Consider the following 24,288-nt stretch of genomic DNA (forward strand, 5'->3'; position numbering starts at 1 on the left):
GGTAATGACGTCACGTAGCAACGCCCGGCTTCCTCTCCCTAGCGACTAGCCTCCTTGGGGTTTCTCCGGCCCGGGAACGCGGCCTGCTTTATAGCCAGGTGCACACATTTTACACTTTCACCAAATGTCTGTGAAGCGTTTTCCCATCCCTCATCTGATCCTCACAGAAATCCTGGCGTGGGCAGATAGGAGACTCGGTGGAATCCCATTTTCTTTTCGTTATAAAAAGTGATATTTGGAAACAACAAGAAAGGAAGTTATAAAAAAAAAAAAGGAAAAAAAGAAAGAAATTGATCCTCGAGTGAGGACTATAAAATAATAATAATAATAATAAATAACCAAATATAATAAAAACGCAGTTTCTTTCAGGTTTGGTGTGCATTAATCACTAAGATAAATAAAAATGTATCTAAGTCCTGGCTGGTTCGCTCGGTGGATAGAGCATCTGCCTGCGGACTGGAGGGTCCCGGGTTCGATTCCCGGTGAAGGGCACATGCCCAGGTTGTGGGCTCGATCCCCAGTAGGAGGCGTGCAGGAGGCAGCCGATCTATGATTCTCTCTCCTCATGGATGTTTCTATCTCTCTCTCCCTCTCCCTTCCTCTCTGACATCAATAAAAATATATATTTAGCCCTAACCGGTGTGGCTCAGTGGATAGAGCGTCGGCCTGCGGACTGAAGGGTCCCGGGTTCGATTCCAGTCAAGGGCACGTACCTTGGTTGCGGGCACATCCCCAGTGGGGGGCGTGCAGGAGGCAGCTGATGGATGTTTCTCTCTCATCATGGATGTTTCTGACTCTCTCTCCCTCGCCCTTCCTCTCTGTAAAAAATGAATAAAATATATTAAAAAATAAAATAAAACACTTTTTTAAATATATATATATATATATATTTTTTTTTTTTAATAAAAAGGAGAAGTGGGGCTCGAGACAGACACGTGTGGGTCACAACATTTCCTCTCGATGCGACGATAACCCCGGGGTCTGGCCTCCCAGGGGGAGGAAGGCTCGGCCGATAGGAGTTGGAGATTTTGTGCAAAACCTGACCTCGCAGAGAATTCTTTAACAGAACGAGAGAGAGAGAGACAGACAGACAGACAGACAGACAGACAGAGGGGGTTCTTGCTACTTCTCGCCTCTGCCCCAATTCTGCCAGCGGTCTCCAGGACAGACAGACAGACAGACAGGGGACCCCTGGGGGCCTCGGTTTTGGGGGGCGGGGAGGGGGCATTGTCCAGAATTGCCCTGTTCCAGGCCAAGACGCCAGCGCCTTCAGAAAGAGAGAGACCCACGTCAGAGATGGGCCAGTAAGTGGACGTTTCTCATCTCTGGGGGGGTGATCGGGGCGGGGGGTGGAGGGGGACAGGGTGCTTGCTGGTCATAGAAGGTATAGGCAGCCGAGATGGTGTGGCTCAGTGGGTAGAGCGTCGGCCTGCGGGCTGAAGGGTCCCGGGTTCGAATCCCAGTCAAGGGCACATGCCCGGGTTGCGGGCTCCATCCCCAGTAGGGGGCGTGCAGGAGGCAGCCGGTCCGTGATTCTCTCTCCTCTTGGATGTTTCTCTCTCTCTCTCTCTTTCTCCCTTTCTCTCTGAAATCAATAAAAATATATTTTTATAAAAACCAAGAAAAGTGGGGAGTTGGGAGCCCAGAGGCAGTTGAGCTTGACCCCTGAGAGCTGCCCCTCAAGGCGGCATCCGGGAGGTCTGGGGTGGCGTCCCCCCAACCCGCTCGTCTCGCACGGGGAGGCCTGCGTGCAGAGTTTGGGGGGTCACAGCATCTTCTCCCCCTCTCCACGCTGAGCCTCAGGCCTGGGCTGCAAAGACCTGAAATCTCTCTCTCTCTCCCAGGCCGCACCCCTCGGCCTTGAAGGTGTGCCGAGTGAGACACCCCCGAAGGTGCCTCTGTGGCTTATGGGTCATCTGTAATAATTAAAGCGTAACATGCCCATGAGACCAGACAGCCAACGGACCTTCCGGACGTCCTTCCGGATGAAGCTGCCGTGGCAGGAGCCGAGGCAGAGGCAGTTAGGGGCGATCAGACAGGCAGGCAGACTGGTTAGGGGCGATTAGGCAGGCAGGCGAGTGGTTAGGGGGGATCAGGCAGGAAGATGGGTTAGGGGTGATCAGGCAGGCAGGCAGAGTGGTTAGGGGCGATCAGGCAGGCAGGCAGAGTGGTTAGGGGCGATCAGACAGGCAGGCAGAGTGGTTAGGGGCAATCAGGCAGGCAGGCAGAGTGGTTAGGGGCGATCAGGCAGGCAGGCAGAGTGGTTAGGGGCGATCAGGCAGGCAGGCAGGCAGGCATTCCCTCTTTGGCAAAGCAAATTTGGAAATTTGCATAAAGGAAATTTGCATGTGAGTTTTTTTGGTGATGCTGTTGATGTTCATCCTCACCCGAGAATATTTTCCCGGTTGGTTTTTAGAGAGAATGGAAGAGAGAGAGAGAGAGAGAGAGAGAGAGAGAGAGAGAGAGAGAGAGAGAAACATCGATGTGAGAGAGACACGACCAGGGCCAGGGGTGGAGCCTGCAACCGAGGTACCTGCCCTTGACCGGGAATCGAACCCGGGACCCTTCCGCCCGCAGGCCGACGCTCTATCCCAGGGGTCTGCAAACTCATGAGCCCACAGAGCCAAACATCAACAGCACAACGATGGAAATTTCTTTGGAGAGCCACATTTTTTAAACTTAAACTTCTTCTAACGCCACGTCTTCAACACAGACTCGCCCAGGCCGTGGTGTTTTGTGGAAGAGCCACACTCCAGGGGCCAGAGAGCCGCCTGTGGCTCGCGGGCCGCGGTTGGCCGGCCACGGCTCTATCCACTGAGCCACACTGGCCAGGGCCGGAAATTTCCACTGGTAACGACCTCTCTGTACCAGGATGAGAGCTGCTCTCAGACAGAGATCGTATCCCAGCGGCGGCCTTATCGCCAGAACCAGACTCCCCCGTGACCCACACATTTCCTTCCCCTCCCCCGTCCCAGAACCCTCCTTCTCCAACTCGAAGCTCAAAAGCCTTTTCTGTGTTTAGAATATAAATATAAATATATTTGAGAGGCCCGGTGCACAAATTCGTGCCCCAGTGGGGTCCCTCGGCCTGGCCTGCGGGATCGGGCTGAAACCGGCTCTCCGACATCCCCCGAGGGGTCCCGGATGGCGAGAGGGCGCAGGCCAGGCCGAGGGACCCCACCGGTGCACGATCGGGGCCGGGGAGGGACGTGGGAGGTTGGCCAGCCGGGGAGGGACCGCGGGAGGGCTCCAGGGCGTGTCCGGCCCGTCTCGCTCAGTCCCGGTCGGCCGGACCCCAGCAGGAAGCTCACCTACCGGTCGGAGCGTCTGCCCCCTGGTGGTCAGTGCACGTCATAGCGACTGGTCGACCGGTCGACTGTTTGCTCCCTGGTGGTCAGTGCACGTCATAGCGAGCGGTCGACAGGTTGACTGTCTGCCCCCTGGTGGTCAGTGCACGTCATAGCAACTAGTCACCAGTCAACTGTCTGCCCCCTGGTGGTCAGTTCTCGTCATAGCGAGCGGTTGAGCAATCTTAGCATATCATTAGCATATTACGCTCTGATTGGCTGAACGGCCGACCAGTCGACAGGACACTTAGCATATTAGGCTTTTATTATATAGGATGTGTATACATGTATATAGTCTTCCTCTCTCTAAAATCAATAAAAATATATATTTTAAAAGAGAGACAGAGAGAGAGCCCGGGCCGGTGTGGCTCAGTGGATAGAGCATCAGCCTGCGGACTGAAATGTCCCGGGTTCGATTCCCGGTCAAGGGCACAGGCCCGGGTTGTGAGCTCGATCCCCAGTCGGGGGCGTGCAGGAGGCAGCCGATCCGTGATTCTCTCTCATCGTGGATGTTTCTCTCTCTCTCTCTCTCTCTCTCTCTCTCTCTCTCTCTCTCTCTCTCTCCCTCTCTGAAATCATTAAAAAATATTCTTTAAAAAAATAAGAGAGAGAGAGAGAAATGTGACCTCTGACCTGGTGCTGTCTCCTCTGTGGCGAGCAGGTCCCGCTGTGGGTCTGGGATGGCGTCTCTGTTGGACGTGGCAAGCTTCCTGGTGATCCTCAGGTTTGCATGCTGCGAGGACGCACACGTGGGTAGGTGCCGGCGAGGGATGTGGGATGGGGTGGGCCCCACCTGGGCAGGAGCCGGCGACCTCTTGGTCCCTGGGTCTACGCTCCACCCGCTGAGCCACCCCGGGCGGCTTACAACGGTTCCTTTTCTCTTCTGTAAATTTGGCCTCATTTCAGGAAAAAGAGCATAAAATCAGACAAAAACAAAAACATCGGATAACCACCCCGATGCCTTCAAAGTGTGTCCCCTCCACTGGAATGACACGGAGCGGCCAGATGATGGTGACCTCTGAGCGCATAATCATCCGGCCGCTCCGTGTCTGTCCTATAGAATAAAAGGTGAATATGCAAATGGTCCCCTCGACCGGGAGTTCGACCAGCAGGCAGGCCGGCCAACCGCCCATGTCCCCTCCCCCTGGCCAGGCTGGCCGGACCCCACCCATGCACGAATTCATGCACCGGGCCTCAAATATATATATATATATATATATATATATATATATATATATATATATATACACACACACACGGAGTGGCCAGGTTATTATGGGTTCAGAGATCATCATCATCTGGCCACCCCGTGTAGAGCATTTGTCTGCGGCTTTGTTTCCGTTAAACCAGGGGAGAAATTGACCCCCGTTTTCAACATGAGGCTCGACCCAAGGACAAAGACGTTGACCTGGAATTCCCGGGGAAATGTGACGGAGCAAGGATGCAGGTTGGACACCCCGCCCGCCTTTTCCACGAGGCAACACCCGCAGGTACGCGCTCAGGGTTCCTGCCCGATGGCTTGGCTCCGTGTCAACCTTGAAAATTTCTCTGTGAAACGCCTCTTACGGCTCTCGCTGAAAAGAAAGAAAGAAAGAAAGAAAAACACACAAAAAACAGCTCGGCCAGTGTAGCTCAGTGGTTGAGCATCGACGTAGGAACTAGGAGGTCACCGTTCGATTCCTAATCAGGGCACGTACCTGGGTTGTGAGCTCGATCCCCCGGGGCGGGATGGGGAGGGGCGGGAGGGGCCTGCAGGAGGCAGCCAATCGGTGATTCTCTCTCACCATGGATGTTTCTATCTCTCTCTCTCTCCTCTCCCTTCCTCTCTGAAATCAATAAAAAAAATATATATTAAGAAAAAGAAAAGAAAAGGAAAAAAAATTTCCTCCATCCTCTTAGGTTCCGTGACGGGGGCCTGCAAATTAAACTGACAAAAGAGAGGTTAAGGGGAGAAAAAAGTCTACCCCCGGTGCTCACAGGCTTAACGTTGACGTACCCAAAGCTTCGCAGAGAAGACGTGAACAAACTAAAGAAGGGGGTGGAGGAGGGAGCGTAGGGAAGAGCCATTTTAAGAAAAGACGTTAAATGGTGGAGAGGGGACTAGATGAAGGAAAGGGGACTTTGGTTTCGGGGGACTGAACATTTGGTGGATGTAACACAGGCACCAACATGTCACCACATGGCCCTTGGCTGGTGTGGCTCAGTGGATAGAGCGTCGGCCTGCGAACTGAAGGGTCCCGGGTTCGATTCCCGGTCAAGGGCACGTGCCCGGGTTGCGGGCTCGATCCCCAGTAGGGGGCGTGCAGGAGGCAGCCGATCCATGATTCTCTCTCATCGTGGATGTTTCTATCTCTCTCCCTCTCTCTCCTTTCATCTCTGAAAGGTCGTACGTTTGACCTTGACCTCGCCTGTTCTAGGCCAAAGGAGACAGCACCTACTTTTGCCGGTTCCCCAACGCCGTGCTGCACAGGGGAGCCAGGCTCACCGTGGAGGGGACGGCGGACGGGTCCCCATTTCAGTCCGTCCTGGAGTTTCATAATCCAGGTGAGGCCGCCTCCCCGGGGACCCCGAGTTCCTTAGCGTGACCGGCATGGACCTCAAGGTCGAGAGGGGCTGGCGATGTGGCCGATCAGTAAGAATTTTTTTAAAAAGTATTCTTTAGCCCCAGCCGGTGTGGCTCAGTGGGTAGAGCGTCGGCCTGCGGACTGAAGGGTCCCGGGTTCGATTCCCGGTCAAGGGCACACGCCCGGGTTGTGGTCTCCATCCCCAGTAGGGGGCGTGCAGGAGGCAGCCGATCCATGATTCTCTCTCATCATGGATGTTTCTCTCTCTCTCTCTCTCCCTCTCCCTTCCTCTCTGACATCAATTAATATATTTTTTTGCCCTGACCGATGTGGCTCAGTGGGTAGAGCGTCGGCCTGCGGACGGAAGGGTCCCAGGTTCGATTCCGGTCAAGGGCATGTACCTTGGTTGCGGGCACATCCCCAGTGGGGGACGTGCAGGAGGCGGCTGATGGATGTTTCTCTCTCGTCGATGTTTCTGACTCTCTCTCCCTCTCCCTTCCTCTCTGTAAAAAAATCAATAAATATATATATATATTTTTTTAATTCTTTATTGGTTGAACGTGTTACAGGTGACGCCCTTTTAAGGATGTTTCCTTGTGTTCCCCAGGCCGGGAAGGATCCGGGGCGGTGAACTTCTCCTGCCTCATTTACAACCTGCGCCTCATGAGGTGTAGCTGGAACCCAGGCCCGGCGGCCCCCGCCGATGTCCAGTATCAGCTGTACGGCTGGACTTCCGGGTGAGCCGGGGACCTGCCAGGCATCGGAGACCTCCCTGGGGTCCCCCCACGTCCTGGCCTGGGTGTCTCAGTGGTTGAGCATCGACCTAGGAACCAGGAGGTCATGGGTTCGATTCCCAGTCAGGGGCACCTGCCTGGGTTGCGGGCTCGATCCCCAGTAGGGGGCGTGCAGGAGGCAGCCGATCCATGATTCTCTCTCCTCATGGATGTTTCTTTCTCTCTCTCTCCCTCTCCCTTCCTCTCTCGGCAATAAAAAATATCTATACTAATAAAAGGGTAATATGCTAATTAGACTGGACGTCTTCTGGATATCCTTCCGGACGTCCTTCCGGACAAAGCCACGGTCGGGGAGGCCGAGGCAGAGGTGGTTAGGGGCTATCAGGCCGGCAGGGGAGACAGTTAGGGGCGATCAGGCCAGCAGGGGAGAGCAGTTAGGGGCGATCAGGCCGTCAGGGGAGAGCGGTTAAGGGCGATCAGGCTGGCAGGGGAGAGCAGTTAGGGGCGATCAGGCCGGCAGGGGGGAGCAGTTAGGGGCGATCAGGCAGGCAGGGGATAGTAGTTAGGGGCGATCAGGCTGGCAGGGGAGAGCAGCTAGGGGCGATCAGGCTGGCAGGGGAGAGCAGTTAGGGGTGATCAGGCAGGCAGGGGAGAGCAGTTAGGGGCGATCAGGCCGGCAGGGGAGAGCAGTTAGGGGCGATCAGGCCGGCAGGGGAGGGCAGTTAGGGGCGATCAGGCTGGCAGGGGAGAGCAGTTAGGGGTGATCAGGCAGGCAGGCAGAGTGGTTACGGGTGATCAGGCAGGCAGGCAGGTGAGTGGTTAGGAGCCAACGGTCCCGGATTGCGAGAGGGATGTCCGACTGGCGGTTTAGGCCCGATCCCGGCAGTCGGACATCCCCCAGGGCATCCCACATTGGAGAGGGGGCAGGCCGGGCTGAGGGACCCCCCCCATGCACAAATTTTGTGCACCGGGCCTCTAGTATATTAATATATTTTTAAAAAGAAAGAATCAACCAAAGAATGCCTAAATAAGTGGAACAACACATCGATGTGTCTCTCTCTCTCTTTCTCTCCCTCTCTCTCTAAAAGTCAATATGTTTGAGCATTTTAATATACAAATGTCTTAGTGATGAAAACAAAGAGATACTGTGTCTAGAATCAAATTAACACAGGCATCTAAAATGGCAATTTGCACCTTAGCTGGTTTGGCTCAGTGGATAGAGCATCAGCCTGCGTACTGAAGGGTCCCGGGTTCGATTCCCAGTCAAGGGCACGTGCCTGGGTTGCGGGCTTGATCTCCAGTAGGGGGCGTGCAGGAGGCAGCCGATCCATGATTCTCTCTCCTCATGGATGTTTCTCTCTCTCTCTCCCTCTCCTTCCCTCTCTGAAATCAATAAAAAAAAAATATTTTAAAATATAAAAAATAAAATTACAATTTGCAGGTGATTGGAATGTTTGCAATGTTGCTGGTAGCAACGTTTTGTTCATATGCTCCAGGAGGAAAAAAAAAAAACTGATGAAAAAAATTAAAGAGTATTATAATTAAAAAAAAATAAAATAAAAGTGACTGTCTTGAAAAATGAAAATGGTGAGATTTCTTCCTGTTTTTACAATCTCTTTGTGATTTTTCTGGGACATGCATTCCGTTGGGATGTCGTGCTTATTCCATGATAAAAATGTGTCCCCCTTTTTTTTGTCCCTTTTAAAAATATATATTTTTTCATTGATTTCAGGGAGAAAGGGAGATAGAAACATCCATGATGGGAGAGAATCACGGATCGGCTGCCTCCTGCACGCCCCCTACTGGCGATGGAGGGCATGAGCCCTTGACCGGGAATGCAACCTGGACCTTCTGATTCACAGGTCGATGCTTAACCACTGAGCCACACCGGCCAGTCTTCTTGCCCGTTTTTGGAGAGTTTTCAGTGTTGGGACTGGGGTGGGGGGGAGAGGGGAAAGGAGAGATTGGGGTCTCCATGGTGTACCCCTAACAGGATGCACTCTCTGGCTGACCCCCTGACACCCTCCCCCTTGGAAATTCCAGGCGTGAGGACGTGATCGAATGCCCCCGTTACACGGCTGACTCTTTGGGGACACGCGTGGGCTGTCGCTTCGACGAGCTCGTGGGGTCCCAGCTGACAGACACCTACTTCTTCTGGGTGAACGGAACCAGCGTGGAGACGCCCGTCCGGTTCACGGACGTCGCCCCGGTGAGAGGCATCCAGATCGGTGAGACAGGACCCCACCTCGTGGTTTCCCCCCAAAGAAATCCTCTGGATTGAGTGCGTTTTGGGGGGGGGGGTTACTGTAATCGTCTGGATTCAGTTCATTTCGGGGGGTGTTACAGGAATCGTCTGGATTCGGTGCATTTTGGGGGGGTGTTACAGGAATCGTCTGGATTCAGTGCATTTTGGGGGTGTTACAGGAATCGTCTGGATTCGGTGCATTTTGGGGGGGTGTTAGAGGAATCGTCTGGATTCGGTGCATTTTGGGGGGGTGTTCCAGGAATCGTCTGGATTCAGTGCATTTTGGGGGGGTGTTCCAGGAATCGTCTGGATTCAGTTCATTTTGGGGGGGTGTTACAGGAATCGTCTGGATTCAGTGCATTTTGGGGGGGGTGTTCCAGGAATCGTCTGGATTCAGTGCATTTCGGGGGGTGTTACAGGAATCGTCTGGATTCAGTGCATTTTGGGGGGATGTTACAGGAATCGTCTGGATTCAGTGCATTTTGGGGGGATGTTAGAGGAATTGTCTGGATTCAGTGCATTTTCGGGGGGTGTTACAGGAATCGTCTGGATTTAGTGCATTTTTGGGGTGGTGTTAGAGGAATCGTCTGGAATTTGTGCATTTCGGGGGGTGTTACAGGAATCGTCTGGATTCAGTGCATTTTGGGGGGTTTTAGAGGAATCGTCTGGAATTTGTGCATTTCGGGGGGTGTTACAGGAATCGTCTGGAATTTGTGCATTTCGGGGGGTGTTACAGGAATCGTCTGGATTCAGTGCATTTTGGGGGGTTTTAGAGGAATCGTCTGGATTCAGTGCATTTTGGGGGGGTGTTAGAGTAATCGTCTGGATTTAGTGCATTTTTGGGGGGATGTCTGAGTGTCTCCTGGGCCGGCCTGACAATACCCCACCTCGTGGTTTCCCCCCAAAGAAATCCTCTGAATTCAGTGCATTTTGGGGGTATGTTACAGGAATCGTCTGGATTCAGTGCATTTTGGGGGGGGGTGTTACAGGAATCGTCTGGATTCAGTGCATTTTGGGGGGATGTTACAGGAATCGTCTGGAATTTGTGCATTTTGGGGGGTGTTACAGGAATCGTCTGGATTCAGTGCATTTTGGGGGGTGTTACAGGAATCGTCTGGATTCAGTGCATTTTGGGGGGATGTTAGAGTAATCGTCTGGATTTAGTGCATATTTGGGGGGATGTCTGAGTGTCTCCTGGGCCGGCCTGACAATACCCCACCTCGTGGTTTCCCCCCAAGGAAATTGTCTGGATTGAGTGCATTTTGGGGGGATGTTACAGGAATCGTCTGGATTCGGTGCATTTTGGGGGGATGTTACAGGAATCGTCTGGATTCAGTGCATTTTGGGGGTGTTACACGAATCGTCTGGATTTAGTGCATTTTGGGGGGATGTTACAGGAATCGTCTGGATTCAGTGCATTTTGGGGGGGGTGTTACAGGAATCGTCTGGATTTAGTGCATTTTGGGGGGGTGTTACAGGAATCGTCTGGATTCAGTGCATTTTGGGGGGATGTTACAGGAATCGTCTGGATTCAGTGCATTTGGGGGGGATGTTACAGGAATCATCTGGATTGAGTGCATTTTGGGGGATGTTACAGGAATCGTCTGGATTCAGTGCATTTTGGGGGGGTGTTCCAGGAATCGTCTGGATTCAGTGCATTTTGGGGGGGTGTTACAGGAATCGTCTGGATTCAGTGCATTTTGGGGGGATGTTACAGGAATCGTCTGTATTCAGTTCATTTTGGGGGGGTGTTAGAGGAATCGTCTGGATTGAGTGCATTTTGGGGGGGTGTTACAGGAATCGTCAGGATTTAGTGCATTTTGGGGGGGTGTTACAGGAATCGTCTGGATTCAGTGCATTTTGGGGGGATGTTACAGGAATCGTCTGGATTCGGTGCATTTTGGGGGGATGTTACAGGAATCGTCTGGATTCAGTGCATTTTGGGGGGGTGTTCCAGGAATCGTCTGGATTCAGTTCATTTTGGGGGGATGTTACAGGAATCGTCTGGATTCAGTGCATTTTGGGGGATGTTACAGGAATCGTCTAGATTCAGTGCATTTTGGGGGGGTGTTACAGGAATCGTCTGGATTCGGTGCATTTTGGGGGGGATGTTACAGGAATCGTCTGGACTTAGTGCATTTTGGGGGGATGTTACAGGAATCGTCTGGATTGAGTGCATTTTGGGGGGGTGTTACAGGAATCGTCTGGATTCAGTGCATTTTGGGGGGATGTTACAGGAATCGTCTGGATTCAGTGCATTTTGGGGGGATGTTACAGAAATCCTCTGGATTCAGTTCATTTGGGGGGGATGTTACAGGAATCGTCTGGATTCGGTGCATTTTGGGGGGATGTTACAGGAATCGTCTGGATTCGGTGCATTTTGGGGGGATGTTACAGGAATCGTCTGGATTCAGTGCATTTGGGGGGGGGCGTTACAGGAATCGTCTGGATTCAGTGCATTTTGGGGGGATGTTAGAGGAATTGTCTGGATTCAGTGCATTTTGGGGGGGTGTTACAGGAATCGCCTGGATTGAGTGCATTTTGGGGGGTATGTTACAGGAATCGTCGGGATTCAGTGCATTTGGGGGGGCGTTACAGAAATCGTCTGGATTTGGTGCATTTTGGGGGGGTGTTAGAGTAATCGTCTGGATTCAGTGCATTTTGGGGGGGTTACAGGAATCGTCTGGATTCAGAGCATTTTGGGGGGATGTTACAGGAATCTTCTGGATTCAGTGCATTTTCGGGGGGGTGTTCCAGGAATCGTCTGGATTCAGTTCATTTTGGGGGGATGTTACAGGAATCGTCTGGATTCAGTGCATTTTCGGGGGGTGTTACAGGAATCGTCTGGATTTAGTGCATTTTTGGGGTGGTGTTAGAGGAATCGTCTGGAATTTGTGCATTTCGGGGGGTGTTACAGGAATCGTCTGGATTCAGTGCATTTTGGGGGGTTTTAGAGGAATCGTCTGGAATTTGTGCATTTCGGGGGGTGTTACAGGAATCATCTGGATTTAGTGCATTTTGGGGGGGATGTCTGAGTGTCTCCTGGGCCGGCCTGACAATACCCCACCTCGTGGTTTCCCCCCAAGGAAATTGTCTGGATTGAGTGCATTTTGGGGGGATGTTACAGGAATCGTCTGGATTCGGTGCATTTTGGGGGGGATGTTACAGGAATCGTCTGGATTCAGTGCATTTTGGGGGGGTGTTACAGGAATCGTCTGGATTCAGTGCATTTTGGGGGGATGTTACAGGAATCGTCTGGATTTAGTGCATTTTGGGGGGATGTTACAGGAATCGTCTGAATTCAGTGCATTTTGGGGTGTTACAGGAATCGTCTGGATTCGGTGCATTTTGGGGGGATGTTACAGGAATCGTCTGGATTCAGTGCATTTTGGGGGGATGTTACAGGAATCGTCTGTATTCAGTTCATTTTGGGGGAATGTTACAGGAATCGTCTGGATTCAGTGCATTTTGGGGGGATGTTACAGGAATCGTCTGGATTTAGTGCATTTTGGGGGGGTGTTACAGGAATCGTCTGAATTCAGTGCATTTTGGGGTGTTACAGGAATCGTCTGGATTCGGTGCATTTTGGGGGGATGTTACAGGAATCGTCTGGATTCAGTGCATTTTGGGGGGATGTTACAGGAATCGTCTGAATTCAGTGCATTTTGGGGGATGTTACAGGAATCGTCTGGATTCAGTGCATTTTGGGGGGTGTTACAGGAATCGTCTGGATTCAGTGCATTTTGGGGGGGGGTGTTACAGGAATCGTCTGGATTGAGTGCATTTTTGGGGGGGTGTTACAGGAATCGTCTGGATTGAGTGCATTTTTGGGGGGGTGTTACAGGAATCGTCTGGATTCAGTGCATTTTGGGGGGCGTTACAGGAATCGTCTGGATTCAGTGCATTTTGGGGGGATGTTACAGGAATCGTCTGAATTCAGTGCATTTTGGGGGGATGTTACAGGAATCGTGTGGATTTAGTGCATTTTGGGGGGGTGTTACAGGAATCGTCTGGATTTAGTGCATTTTGGGGGGATGTTACAGGAATCGTCTGAATTCAGTGCATTTTGGGGGGATGTTACAGGAATCGTCTGGATTTAGTGCATTTTTGTGGGGGTGTTACTGTAATCGTCTGGATTCAGTGCATTTTGGGGGGATGTTACAGGAATCGTCTGGATGTAGTGCATTTTGGGGCGGTGTTACAGGAATCATCTGGATTCAGTGCATTTTGGGGGGGTGTTATAGGAATCGTCTGGATTCAGTGCATTTTGGGGGGATGTTACAGGAATCGTCTGAATTCAGTGCATTTTGGGGGGATGTTAGAGGAATCGTGTGGATTCAGTGCATTTTGGGGGGATGTTACAGGAATCGTCTGGATTCAGTTCATTTTGGGGGGATGTTAGAGGAATCGTCTGGATTCAGTGCATTTTGGGGGGCGTTACAGGAATCGTCTGACTTCAGTGCATTTTGGGGGGATGTTAGAGGAATTGTCTGGATTTCGTGCATTTTGGGGGGTGTTACAGGAATCGTCTGGATTGAGTGCATTTTGGGGGGTGTTACAGGAATCGTCTGGATTCAGTGCATTTTGGGGGGGTGTTACAGGAATCGTCTGAATTCAGTGCATTTTGGAGGGGGCATTACAGGAATCGTCTGAATTCAGTGCATTTTGGGGGGATGTTACAGGAATCGTCTGGATTCAGTGCATTTTGGGGGATGTTACAGGAATCGTCTGGATTCAGTGCATTTTGGGGGGCGTTACAGGAATCGTCTGGATTCGGTGCATTTTGGGGGGATGTTACAGGAATCGTCTGGATTCAGTGCATTTTGGGGGGCGTTACAGGAATCGTCTGGATTTGGTGCATTTTGGGGGGATGTTACAGGAATCGTCTGGATTCGGTGCATTTTGGGGGGATGTTACAGGAATCGTCTGGATTCAGTGCATTTTGGGGGGCATTACAGGAATCGTCTGGATTCAGTGCATTTTGGGGGGATGTTACAGGAATCATCTGGATTCAGTGCATTTTGGGGGGCGTTACAGGAATCGTCTGGATTCAGTGCATTTTGGGGGGGTGTTCCAGGAATCGTCTGGATTCAGTTCATTTTGGGGGGGTGTTACAGGAATCGTCTGGATTCAGTGCATTTTGCGGGGCGTTACAGGAATCGTCTGGATTCAGTGCATTTTGGGGGGTGTTACAGGAATCGTCTGGATTCAGTGCATTTTGGGGGGGTGTTACAGGAATCGTCTGGATTCAGTGCATTTTGCGGGGCGTTACAGGAATCGTCTGGATTCAGTGCATTTTGGGGGGATGTTACAGGAATCGTGTGGATTTAGTGCATTTTGGGGGGATGTCTGAGTGTCTCCTGGGCAGCCTGACAATACCCCACCTCGTGGTTTTCCCCCAAGGAAATCATCTGGATTGAGTGCATTTGGGGGGGGGGGTGCCCCAGCGTCTCCTGGGCCGGCCTGACCACCATCCGGGATCCAGACTCCGCGTCAGGGAGATAGAAATGCCGGATGGGAGTTAGGGAGGTCACGACCCTGCCTTGAGGTGGGATACAGGACACGTGGAGACGGGCGTCACACGTAAAACACGTCACCCACGAGCCCCAGCCGGTGTTGCTCAGTGGGTAGAGCGTCGGCCTGCGGACTGAAGGGTCCCGGGTTCGATTCCCGGTCAAGGGCACAGGCCCGGGTTGTGGGCTCGATCCCCAGTGGGGGGCGTGCAGGAGGCAGCCGGTCCATGATTCCCTCTCATCATGGATGTTTCTCTCTCTCTCTCCCCCTCTCCCTTCCACTCCGAAATAAATATTTATACACACGGAGTGGCCAGGTTATTATGCGTTCAGAGGTCATAATAATCTGGATACTCAGTATATAGATAGATAGATGATAGATAGATAGATAGATAGATAGATAGATAGATAGATAGATATAATTAGAGGCCCGGTGCATGAATCCGTGCATGGGTGGAGTCCGGCCAGCCTGGCCAGGGGGAGGGGACGTGGGCGGTTGGCCGGCCTGCCTGCTGGTCGAACTCCTGGTCGAGGGGACCATTTGCATATTCGCCTTTTATTCTATAGGACAGACACGGAGCGGCCAGATGATTATGCGTTCAGAGATCATCGTCATCTGGCCACTCCGTGTATAAATATTTAAAAATAATAATAATAGATGCAAAAAAAAAAACACCAAAGAAACAAACAACAACAACAACAACAACAAATAATAATAATAATAATCATATCTTATAAAACAGTAATATGCAAATTAACCATCACTCCGCGACAAAAATGGCGGCGCCCATGGCCACAAGATGGCGGCGCCCAGTCCTCTCATCCCTGCCGGAGTCCCCCAGTCCGCCCAGCCTTCGCAATGCAGGTTGTCCAGCTCGGAGGTGCCTGTGCCCCCACACCACGATCACGCCCAGCGGTGTCAGCCTGGGCTGGGGTCTCAGCGTGCGAGGGGCGCGCACCCCCACAGCCCGATCCCCCTCCCAGCAGCCATAGCCTGGGCTGGGGTCTCAGCCTGTGAAGGGTGCAATCCCCCTCCCCGCAGCCATAGCCTGGGCTGGGGTCTCAGTGGGAGGGGCGCGCACCCCCACAGCCCGATCCCCCTCCCCGCAGCCATAGCCTGGGCTGGGGTCTCAGTGGGAGAGGCGCGCACCCCCACAGCCCGATCCCCCTCCCCGCAGCCATAGCCTGGGCTGGGGTCTCAGTGGGAGAGGCGCGCACCCCCACAACGCGATCCCCCTCCCCGCAGCCATAGCCTGGGCTGGGGTCTCAGTGGGAGGGGCGCGCACCCCCACAACGCGATCCCCCTCCCAGCAGCCATAGCCTGGGCTGGGGTCTCAGCCTGTGAAGGGTGCAATCCCCCTCCCCGCAGCCATAGCCTGGGCTGGGGTCTCAGTGGGAGGGGCGCGCACCCCCACAGCCCGATCCCCCTCCCCGCAGCCATAGCCTGGGCTGGGGTCTCAGTGGGAGAGGCGCGCACCCTCACAGCGCGATCCCCCTCCCAGCAGCCATAGCCTGGGCTGGGGTCTCAGCGTGCGAGGGGCGCGCACCCCCACAGCCCGATCCCCCTCCCAGCAGCCATAGCCTGGGATGAGTCTAAGCCTGCGAGGGGCGCGCACCCCCACAGTACGATCTCCCTCCCCGCAGCCATAGCCTGGGCTGGGGTCTCAGTGCGAGGGGCGCGCACCCCCACAGCGCGATCCCCCTCCCAGCAGCCATAGACTTATCTGGGGTCTCAGAGTTTGAGGGACGTGCACCCCCAAGGCGCGATCCCCCTTTCAGCGGCCGTAGCCTGGGCTGAGCCTAAGCCTAAGCCTGTGATGGGCGTTCACCCCAACAGCCTTAGCATGGGCTGGAGTCTCAGCATGTGAGGGGCATGCACCCCACCGCCCGATCCCCCTCCTAGCAGCCATAGCCTGGGCTGAGTCTAAACCTGCGAGGGGCACACACCCCCATGGCACGATCCCCCTCCCAGTGGCGGCAGCCTGTGGTCTCAACCACTGAGTCACACCAGCCAGGCAGATATGGAGAAGTCTTAAATGTTACTTTTTTTGTTACATATATTTTATTGATTTTTTACAGAGAGGAAGGGAAAGGGCTATAGAGCTAGAAACATCGATGAGAGAGAAACATCCATCAGCTGCCTCCTGCACACTCCCCACTGGGTATGTGCCCGCAACCAAGGTACATGTCCTTGACCAGAATCGAACCTGGGACCCTTGAGTCTGCAGGCCGATGCTCCATCCACTGAGCCAAACCAATTAGGGCTGTCCAATATGTTAAAGAAAAAACCCTATATAATAAAGAGGGAATATGCAGGGGAGGGCATTTGGGGGTGACCGGGTTGTCAGGGGAAGGCAGTTGGGGATGATTGGGCTAGCAGGGGAACAGTTAGGCATCGATCAGGCTTGCAGGGGAGTGGTTAGGGGGTGATCAGGTTTGCAGGCAGAAGCGGTTAGGGGCAATTAGGCAGGCAGGCAGTTGGGAGCCAGCACTTCCAGATTGTGAAAGGGATGTCTGACTGCCTGTTTAGGCCCGATCCCTGTAGGATCGGGCCTAAACAGGCAGTCAGACATTCCCCGAGGGATCCCAGATTGGAGAGGGTGCAGGTTGGGCTGAAGGACACCCCCTCCCCCAGTGCACGAATTTCGTGCACCGGGCCTCTAGTAATAATAATAATAAACCAGGACAAGTGACTCTTAAAATCCATTTCTCGACGTCTCACGAAGTCCCCTCATCGGCCTCATACCCAGCTGAGTTGGTTGTGATCTGTTTTTTGTTGTTTTTTTTTTGTTTTTCTCAGAAAAGTTTGACCCCCCGGCCAACCTCACCGTCAGCGACAACGGGTCCCATCACGCGATCCGGTGGGACCCCCCCAGGCTGCGGTTCGAGGTCTCGAGTCACATCCTGTATTACGAGCTGGACATCCAACGAGAGGTGAGGACAGAACACCCGGGGGTCCCCTCCGTCTCCCCCGTTTGAGGTCGAACCCTCGCCAACAGGATCTGTGATCCACAAATCCGTCTGCCTTTAGAGCGCCATCCATTCATATTTTTTTTCTTTTACGCAAGCATTTAAAAATATAGGTTTTTATTGACTTCAGAGAGGAAGGGAGAGAGAGAGAGAGAGAAACATCCATGAGGAGAGAGAATCATGGACCGGCTGCCTCCTGCACGCCCCACACTGGGGATGGAGCCCACAACCCGGGCATGTGCCCTTGACCGGGAATCGAACCCGGGACCCGTGATCTTTTATTAAATGGGATGATGCTCAACCACTGAGCCACACCAGCCAGGGCCCAGAAGGCTTTTTTTATTTTTTCCCCTCCATCTGTTGAATCCCAAATATTTTCAGCTCACAGTAACCTTCACACTAATTCTGAGGTTCTGGGTGGACTCCTGCGTTGAAATCCATCTTTACAAACTCAGCCACTTTAACCTCTGCTGTTTGCTATGTTTTTCTAGGGAAGTTCCTCCAAGCAAGACTCTGTACGTATCTTTTCCATTTTTAAAAATATACGAGAGGCCCGGGGCACGGATTCATGCACCCGTGGGGTCTCTCGGCCTGGCCTGCGGGATCGGGCGGAAACCGGCTCTCCGACATCCCCCGAGGGGTCCCGGATGGCGAGAGGGCGCAGGCCAGGCCGAGGGACCCCACCGGTGCACGATCGGGGCCGGGGAGGGATGCGGGAGGTTGGCCAGCCGGGGAGGGACCGCGGGAGGGCTCCAGGGCGTGTCCTGCCCGTCTCGCTCAGTCCCGATCGGCCGGACCCCAGCAGCAAGCTCACCTACCTGTTGGAGCGTCTGCCCCCTGGTGGTCAGTGCACGTCATAGCGACTGGTCGGCCGGTCGACTGTCTGCCCCCTGGTGGTCAGTGCACGTCATAGCGAGCGGTTGAGCGGCTTTAGCATATCATTAGCATATTACGCTGTGATTGGTTGAACAGCCAAACGGTCAACCGGACACTTAGCATATTAGGCTTTTATTATATAGGATTTTTATTGATTTCAGAGAGGAAGGGAGAGGGAGAGAGAGAGAGAGAGAAACATCCATGAGGAGAGAGAATCACGGATCGGCTGCCTCCTGCACGCCCCCTACTGGGGATGGAGCCCGCAACCCGGCCTGTGCCCTTGACCGGGAATCGAACCCTGACCTCCTGGTTCCCAGGTCGATGCTCAACCGCTGAGCCACGCCCGCCAGGCGCCTAAACGTTTTTAGTTCAAGCTGTTGCGAGAGGAACAGTATCCCCCAGATTCCTGCCCACCCGGGACCTCAGAATGGACCCCCCCCCCCCCGCCAGCCTCCTCCCTCGTCCCCTGTTCGCCGGGGCCCGGTCACCCACGGTGCTCACGGCGGGCCCTCGATTCTCCGGAAGGTTTTCCTCAGGGGCAGCGAGGAGAACGTGTACCTGCTGCCCAGCGCGTCCGCGAGATCCGGCCACACCGTCCGGGCGAGAGTGAGGTTCGTGCACAGTGAGCTGTGGAGCGACTGGACCAGCACCGTGAGTTTCGGTGAGTGGGGTGGGGGGGAGGGTCCCCGGGGCCGGAGGCCGCCAGCCTCCCTCCTCGGCCTCCCTCCCTCCCTCCCTCCCGGCTCTGCCTCCATCCGCCTCCACGTGGCTGCTCCTGTGTGTCCGTGTCTCCTCGTCTGTGTCTCACAAGGACCCCGTCCTCGGAGGGACGGCCCCCCTGACCCAGGACGACCTCGTCTACGACCCTTCACCCCATCCCGTCTGCAAAGACCCTGTGTCTTTCAATATTTTTCAAAATACTAGAGGCCCGTGGCAGGAAGATTCCGTGCAAGAATAGGCCTTCCTTCCCGTGGCTTCGCTCCTGTAGCTCCCTCCGCCCCCCGGCCCTCCCCCCTCACAGCAGGTGTCCCGCCCCGCCCCCAGCCGCTCCGTGCCTGTGTATGCAAATTAACCCGCCATCTTTGTTGGGTTAATTTGCATGCACACTCCTGATTGGCTGGTGGGCGTTGCGGAGATACGGTCAATTTGCATGTTTCTCTTTTCTTAGTGTAGTTTTTTTTTTTTAATTGATTTCAGAGAGGAAGGGAGAGGGAGAGAGAGAGATAGAAACCTCTCGCCCTGGCCGGTGTGGCTCAGTGGATAGAGCGTCGGCCTGCAGACTGAAGGGTCCCGGGTTCGATTCCCGGTCAAGGGCACCGACCCGGGTTGTGAGCTCGATCCCCAGTAGGAGGTGTGCAGGAGGCAGCCGGTCCATGATTCTTTCTCCTCATGGATGTTTCTCTCTCTCTCCCTCTCCCTTCCTCTCTGAAATCAATAAAAACATATTTTTTTAAAAAAAAATCAATGGATAGCCCTATCCGGTTCGGCTCAGTGGATAGAGCGTCAGCCTGCGGACTGAAGGGTCCCGGGTTCGATTCCAGTCAGGGGCATGTACCTCGGTTGCAGGCACATCCCCAGTAGGGGGCGTGCAGGAGGCAGCTGGTCGATGTTTCTCTCTCATCGATGTTTTTCTCTCTCTCTCTCCCTCTCCCTTCCTCTCTGCAAAAAAATCAATAAAATATATATTTTTTAAAAATCAATGGATAAATATCCTCAGGTGAGGATTTACAAAAAAAATAAATACATAAGAATGTTCACACACATCATGTTTTTGGGGGATCCCATGAGCTCATAGCAGACCCCCCCCCAGCATAGGGGACCCAGGCAGGTCTTGGGGGCTCTCAACCCAAGCCCACTCTCCATCTGCATCCTAGACTGACCCCCTGTACCCCCAGCCTGATTTCTGGGGTCCCCCCAATAAAGGAGTCCCTCCCGGTTCCAACCACAGGGCTCTGAGCCCCTCTATGTCACCTCACTGTCCACCCCATTGGGGTGGGTCTGTATGTCCCCGGCTGGCCATCACCCCCAATGCTGGGATGTCACCCCCAGGGGGCCAGCCGGCCTGCTCTCCCGGCTGTGCGTGCCCAGCATGCACTTCTCCTCTCGTCCAGCAGGGGGCGCAGAGGTCACACGGGCCGGCCCCATAAGCACAGGGCGGTGCAACTCCCAGCATGCCTTGCGCTGACTCCTAATACACTGGACCCTGTAGAACCAGCAAAAAATAAATTAATTAAAATTAAAATTAAGGGGGGATGGGGCATGAGTGGGGGGTGAGGGGAAATGGGGGAATAAGGACACATATGTAATAATAATAATAATAATAATAATTTTAAAAATAATAAATTAAAAAAAAGAAAAAAAGAAATTGTGAGGTAACCAGAAACACCCCACCCGCCCAAAAAAAATTAAAATTAAAAATATTCACAGGGCCGAAGCCAGTGTGGCTCAGTGGATAGAGCGTCGGCCTGCGGACTGGAGGGTCCCGGGTTCGATTCCCGGTCAAGGGCATGTACCTTGGTTGCGGGCACATCCCCAGGTGGGGGGTGTGCAGGAGGCAGCTGATGGATGTTTCTCTCTCATCGATGTTTCTGGCTCTCTCTCCCTCTCCCTTCCTCTCTGTAAAAAAAATCAGTAAAATATATTTTTAAAAAATAAATAAAAAATAAATAAAAAATAAATTGTGAGATAACCAGAAACCCCCCCAAAAAAAATTAAAATTAAAAATACTCACCGGGTGGGATCCCGGCTTCCCTGGTGCCAGCGGCCCCTAGGGATCCGTTCGCACGCACAGGGCCGGAGTTCAAAGGTCACACTTGCACACGCACCCCCTTGGCCCTGTCCCTGCACATGTCACCCTTACCCTCCCTCCCCTCCTGTTTGTCTGCTGATGAGACGCCGGGGGTGGGGGGGGGGGAGGAGGGATGTGTGGGAACCCGGCTTGTGGTCCTGCCTGACCCTCTGTCTCTTCTTCTCCCGCCTCAGGCCTCACAGACCAGGATGTGGGCGGCCTCCCCGTGGCCCTGCTGGGGATGGTGGTCGGAGCGGCCGCCTTGGTCATCACCGTCTTAATGTTTCTCTGCACAAAGTAAGTCCCCCCCTAACCCCACCCTACCCCACCCCCCAGCCCCCACCCCCCAGCTCCCAACCCCACTCACAAACAAAACAAACACACAAAAGACTCAAAAAAAAATTATACTCTGGGCCCTGGCTGGTGTGGCTCAGTGGATAGAGCGTCGGCCTGCGGACGGAAGGGTCCCGGGTTCGATTCCGGTCAAGGGCATGGACCTCGGTTGCGGGCACATCCCCAGTGGGGGGCGTGCAGGAGGCAGCTGATGGATGTTTCTCTCTCATCGATGTTTCTCCCTCTCTCTTCCCCTCTCTCTAGGAATCAATGGGAAAAATATATCCTCGGGTGAGGATTGAGAAAAATAAAAATAATTTAACAATTTTTGAGAGGTCAGAAAGGAATAAAATAATCATAAACAGAACCCCTTTGAAATGCACCCGGAGCCCGGCTGGCGTGGCTCAGGGGTTGAGCATCAACCTAGGAACCAGGAGGTCAGGGTTCGATTCTGGTCAAAGGCACACGCCCGGGTTGTGGGTTCGATCTAATATTTTACAGAGAGGAAGGGAGAGGGACAGAGAGTCAGAAACATCGATGAGAGAGAAACATCCATCAGCCGCCTCCTGCACGCCCCCCACCTGGGGATGTGCCCGCCACCGAGGTCCATGCCCTTGACCGGGAATCGAACCCGGGACCCTTCCGTCCGCAGGCCGATGCTCTGTCCACTGAACCAAACCGGCCAGGGCTCCAACCTCGGGTTTTAAAACAGGCCCACATTGCCCTGGCCGGTGTGGCTCAGTGGATAGGGCGTCGGCCTGTGGACGGAAGGGTCCTGGGTTCGATTCCCGGTCAAGGGCACAGGCCCGGGTTGCGGGCTCCATCCCCAGCAGGGGGCGTGCAGGAGGCAGCCGGTCCATGATTCTCTCTCATCACGGATGTTTCTCTCTCTCTCTACTTTCCTCTCTGAAATGAATAAAAATGTAAAAAATAAATAAAATAGGCCCAAGTCACCCAGGCCCGGGATCTCAAGCCAATTTCTGTCCCTAATGGCTGTTTGCAAGTGTCCATCCGTAGTAGCCATTGAGGGGTGCAGGTTGGGGGGCCAGGTCCCCCCCCATCCGTGCCCCACATCCCTGACCCCCTCCCGGCAGGAAGTATGTGTCTCAGGAGCATGGGGACCAGGCCCCATGCCTGCCATGAACTTGGCCTCTGGGGTTGGGGCGGGGTGATCAGGGGGGGAAGTCCCAGGAGAGCCCCCGACTTGGGTCAGACTCTGAGCCGGGGAGTCCCTCACCATTTCTCTTCCTCCTCCTCCTCCTCCTCCTCCTCCTCCCTCCCTGCTCCCCACACCCCCCACCCCCCCAGGTTCTCCCTGGCACACAAGCTGTTCCCGCCGGTGCCCCAGGTGAAGAGGGAGGTTGTGGGCACAGCCGAGGCCTTCCTGGAGGTGAGTGGATCGCGGGGAGCCCCCCCCCACACCCCCGGGTGGGACCAGCACGGGGTCCGGGGGCTCGGGAGGTTTTGGGGGGCGGGGGTGGCTGGGTTTGCACGTTCTGGGCGTTTCATGGAAATGGAGTCGGCCCGGCCGGCGTGGCTCAGTGGATAGAGCGTCGACCTGTGAACCAGGAGGTCAGGGTTCGATTCCCAGGTCAAGGGCACAGGCCCGGGGTTGTGGGCTCGATCCTCAGTAGGGGGCGTGCAGGAGGCAGCCGGTCCATGATTCTCTCTCCTCATGGATGTTTCTATCTCTCCCTCCCTCTCCCTTCCTCTCTGAAATCAATAAAAATTGTGTGTTTTTTTAATAAATAAAAGCCCTGGCCAGTGTGGCTCAGTGGATAGAGCGTCGGCCTGCGGACTGAAGGGTCCCGGGTTCGATTCCTGGTCAAGGGCACATGCCGGGTTGGGGGCTCGATCCCCAGGAGGGGGCGTGCAGGAGGCAGCCGGTCCATGGTTCTCTCTCCTCATGGATGTTTCTATCTCTCCCGTCCTCTCTGACATCAATAAATATATTAAAAAATAAGGTAACATAGGGAAACAGGCCTGCGTGTCCGGCTTTCTCACTGAGCATCTTGTAGTCGAGGCGCAGCCAGCTGATAGGCTGGGGCAGGGCCGCCTCCTTGTTCAGGGCTGCGTACTATTCCCCTGGGGCGTGGACCCCGCTCTGCTTGTCTATCATCCGTCCAGGGACACTGAGCTGCTGTGAAGGGTGCTGATATTTCTGATATTTTCTTTCTCTTTTTTTTCTTTTTCTTCTTTTCTTTTTTTTGGTTAGTCCTCTCCTGGGGATATTTTTTCCATTGATTTTTTAAATTTTTGTTTAGTATATATTTCTATTGATGTCAGAGAGGAAGGGAGAGGGAGAGAGAGAGATAGAAGCATCCGTGAGGAGAGAGAATCATCGATCGGCTGCCTCCCGCACGCCCCCTTCTGGGGATGTGCCCGCAACCCAGGTCCATGCCCTTGACCGGGAATCGAACCCGGGACCCTTCAGTCCGCAGGCCGACGCTCTATCCACTGAGCCACACCGATTAGGGCTTTTATTAATTTTTTAAAGAAATATTTTTATTGATTTCAGAGAGGAAGGGAGAGAGAGAGAGAGAGAAACATCCATGATGAGAGAGAATCATGGATCGGCTGCCTCCTGCACGCCCCCCACTGGGGATGTGCCCGCAACCAAGGCACATGCCCTTGACCGGAATCGAACCCGGGTCCCTTCAGTCCGCAGGCCGAGGCTCTACCCACTGAGCCACACCGGCCGGGCTCCCGCCCCTCTCGCTGTGGAGAGCCGTGCCCTGGGGCCGGCGGCCTGGACGGGGCCCCGTCTTCTCTCTCAGGTCGCCTGGGACGGGGCCGGCCGGCGGCCGAGCCTGCAGGAGGCCGAGGACATCCTGTCCGTGGAGGACGTGCGGCCCGTGGCGAGCGGCCGGGGGGACCCCGTGGGCCCGGATTCACCCCAGCACCTCGGCCCTGAGTGA

General features: G+C 54.1%; 1 protein-coding gene across 1 annotated transcript; it reads left to right on the forward strand.

Annotated features, from left to right (window-relative positions):
• Nucleotides 1-1,242: 1,242 nt before the first annotated feature.
• LOC307096487 (granulocyte-macrophage colony-stimulating factor receptor subunit alpha-like) lies at nt 1,243-24,288 on the forward strand (the record flags this gene model as incomplete). The annotated part of the gene is made up of 12 exons (XM_079766154.1): nt 1,243-1,304; nt 4,009-4,100; nt 4,729-4,837; nt 5,765-5,891; nt 6,519-6,648; nt 8,689-8,873; nt 17,204-17,337; nt 17,865-17,888; nt 18,775-18,910; nt 21,232-21,334; nt 22,679-22,760; nt 24,148-24,288. The coding sequence occupies exons 2-12, from the start codon at nt 4,078-4,080 to the stop codon at nt 24,286-24,288; spliced, it is 1,194 nt and encodes a 397-aa protein (XP_079622280.1). The 5' UTR covers nt 1,243-1,304; nt 4,009-4,077.

This window comes from Cnephaeus nilssonii (genome assembly GCF_951640355.1).
Source record: "Cnephaeus nilssonii genome assembly, chromosome: Y".
Classification (NCBI taxonomy): Eukaryota; Metazoa; Chordata; class Mammalia; order Chiroptera; family Vespertilionidae; genus Cnephaeus; species Cnephaeus nilssonii.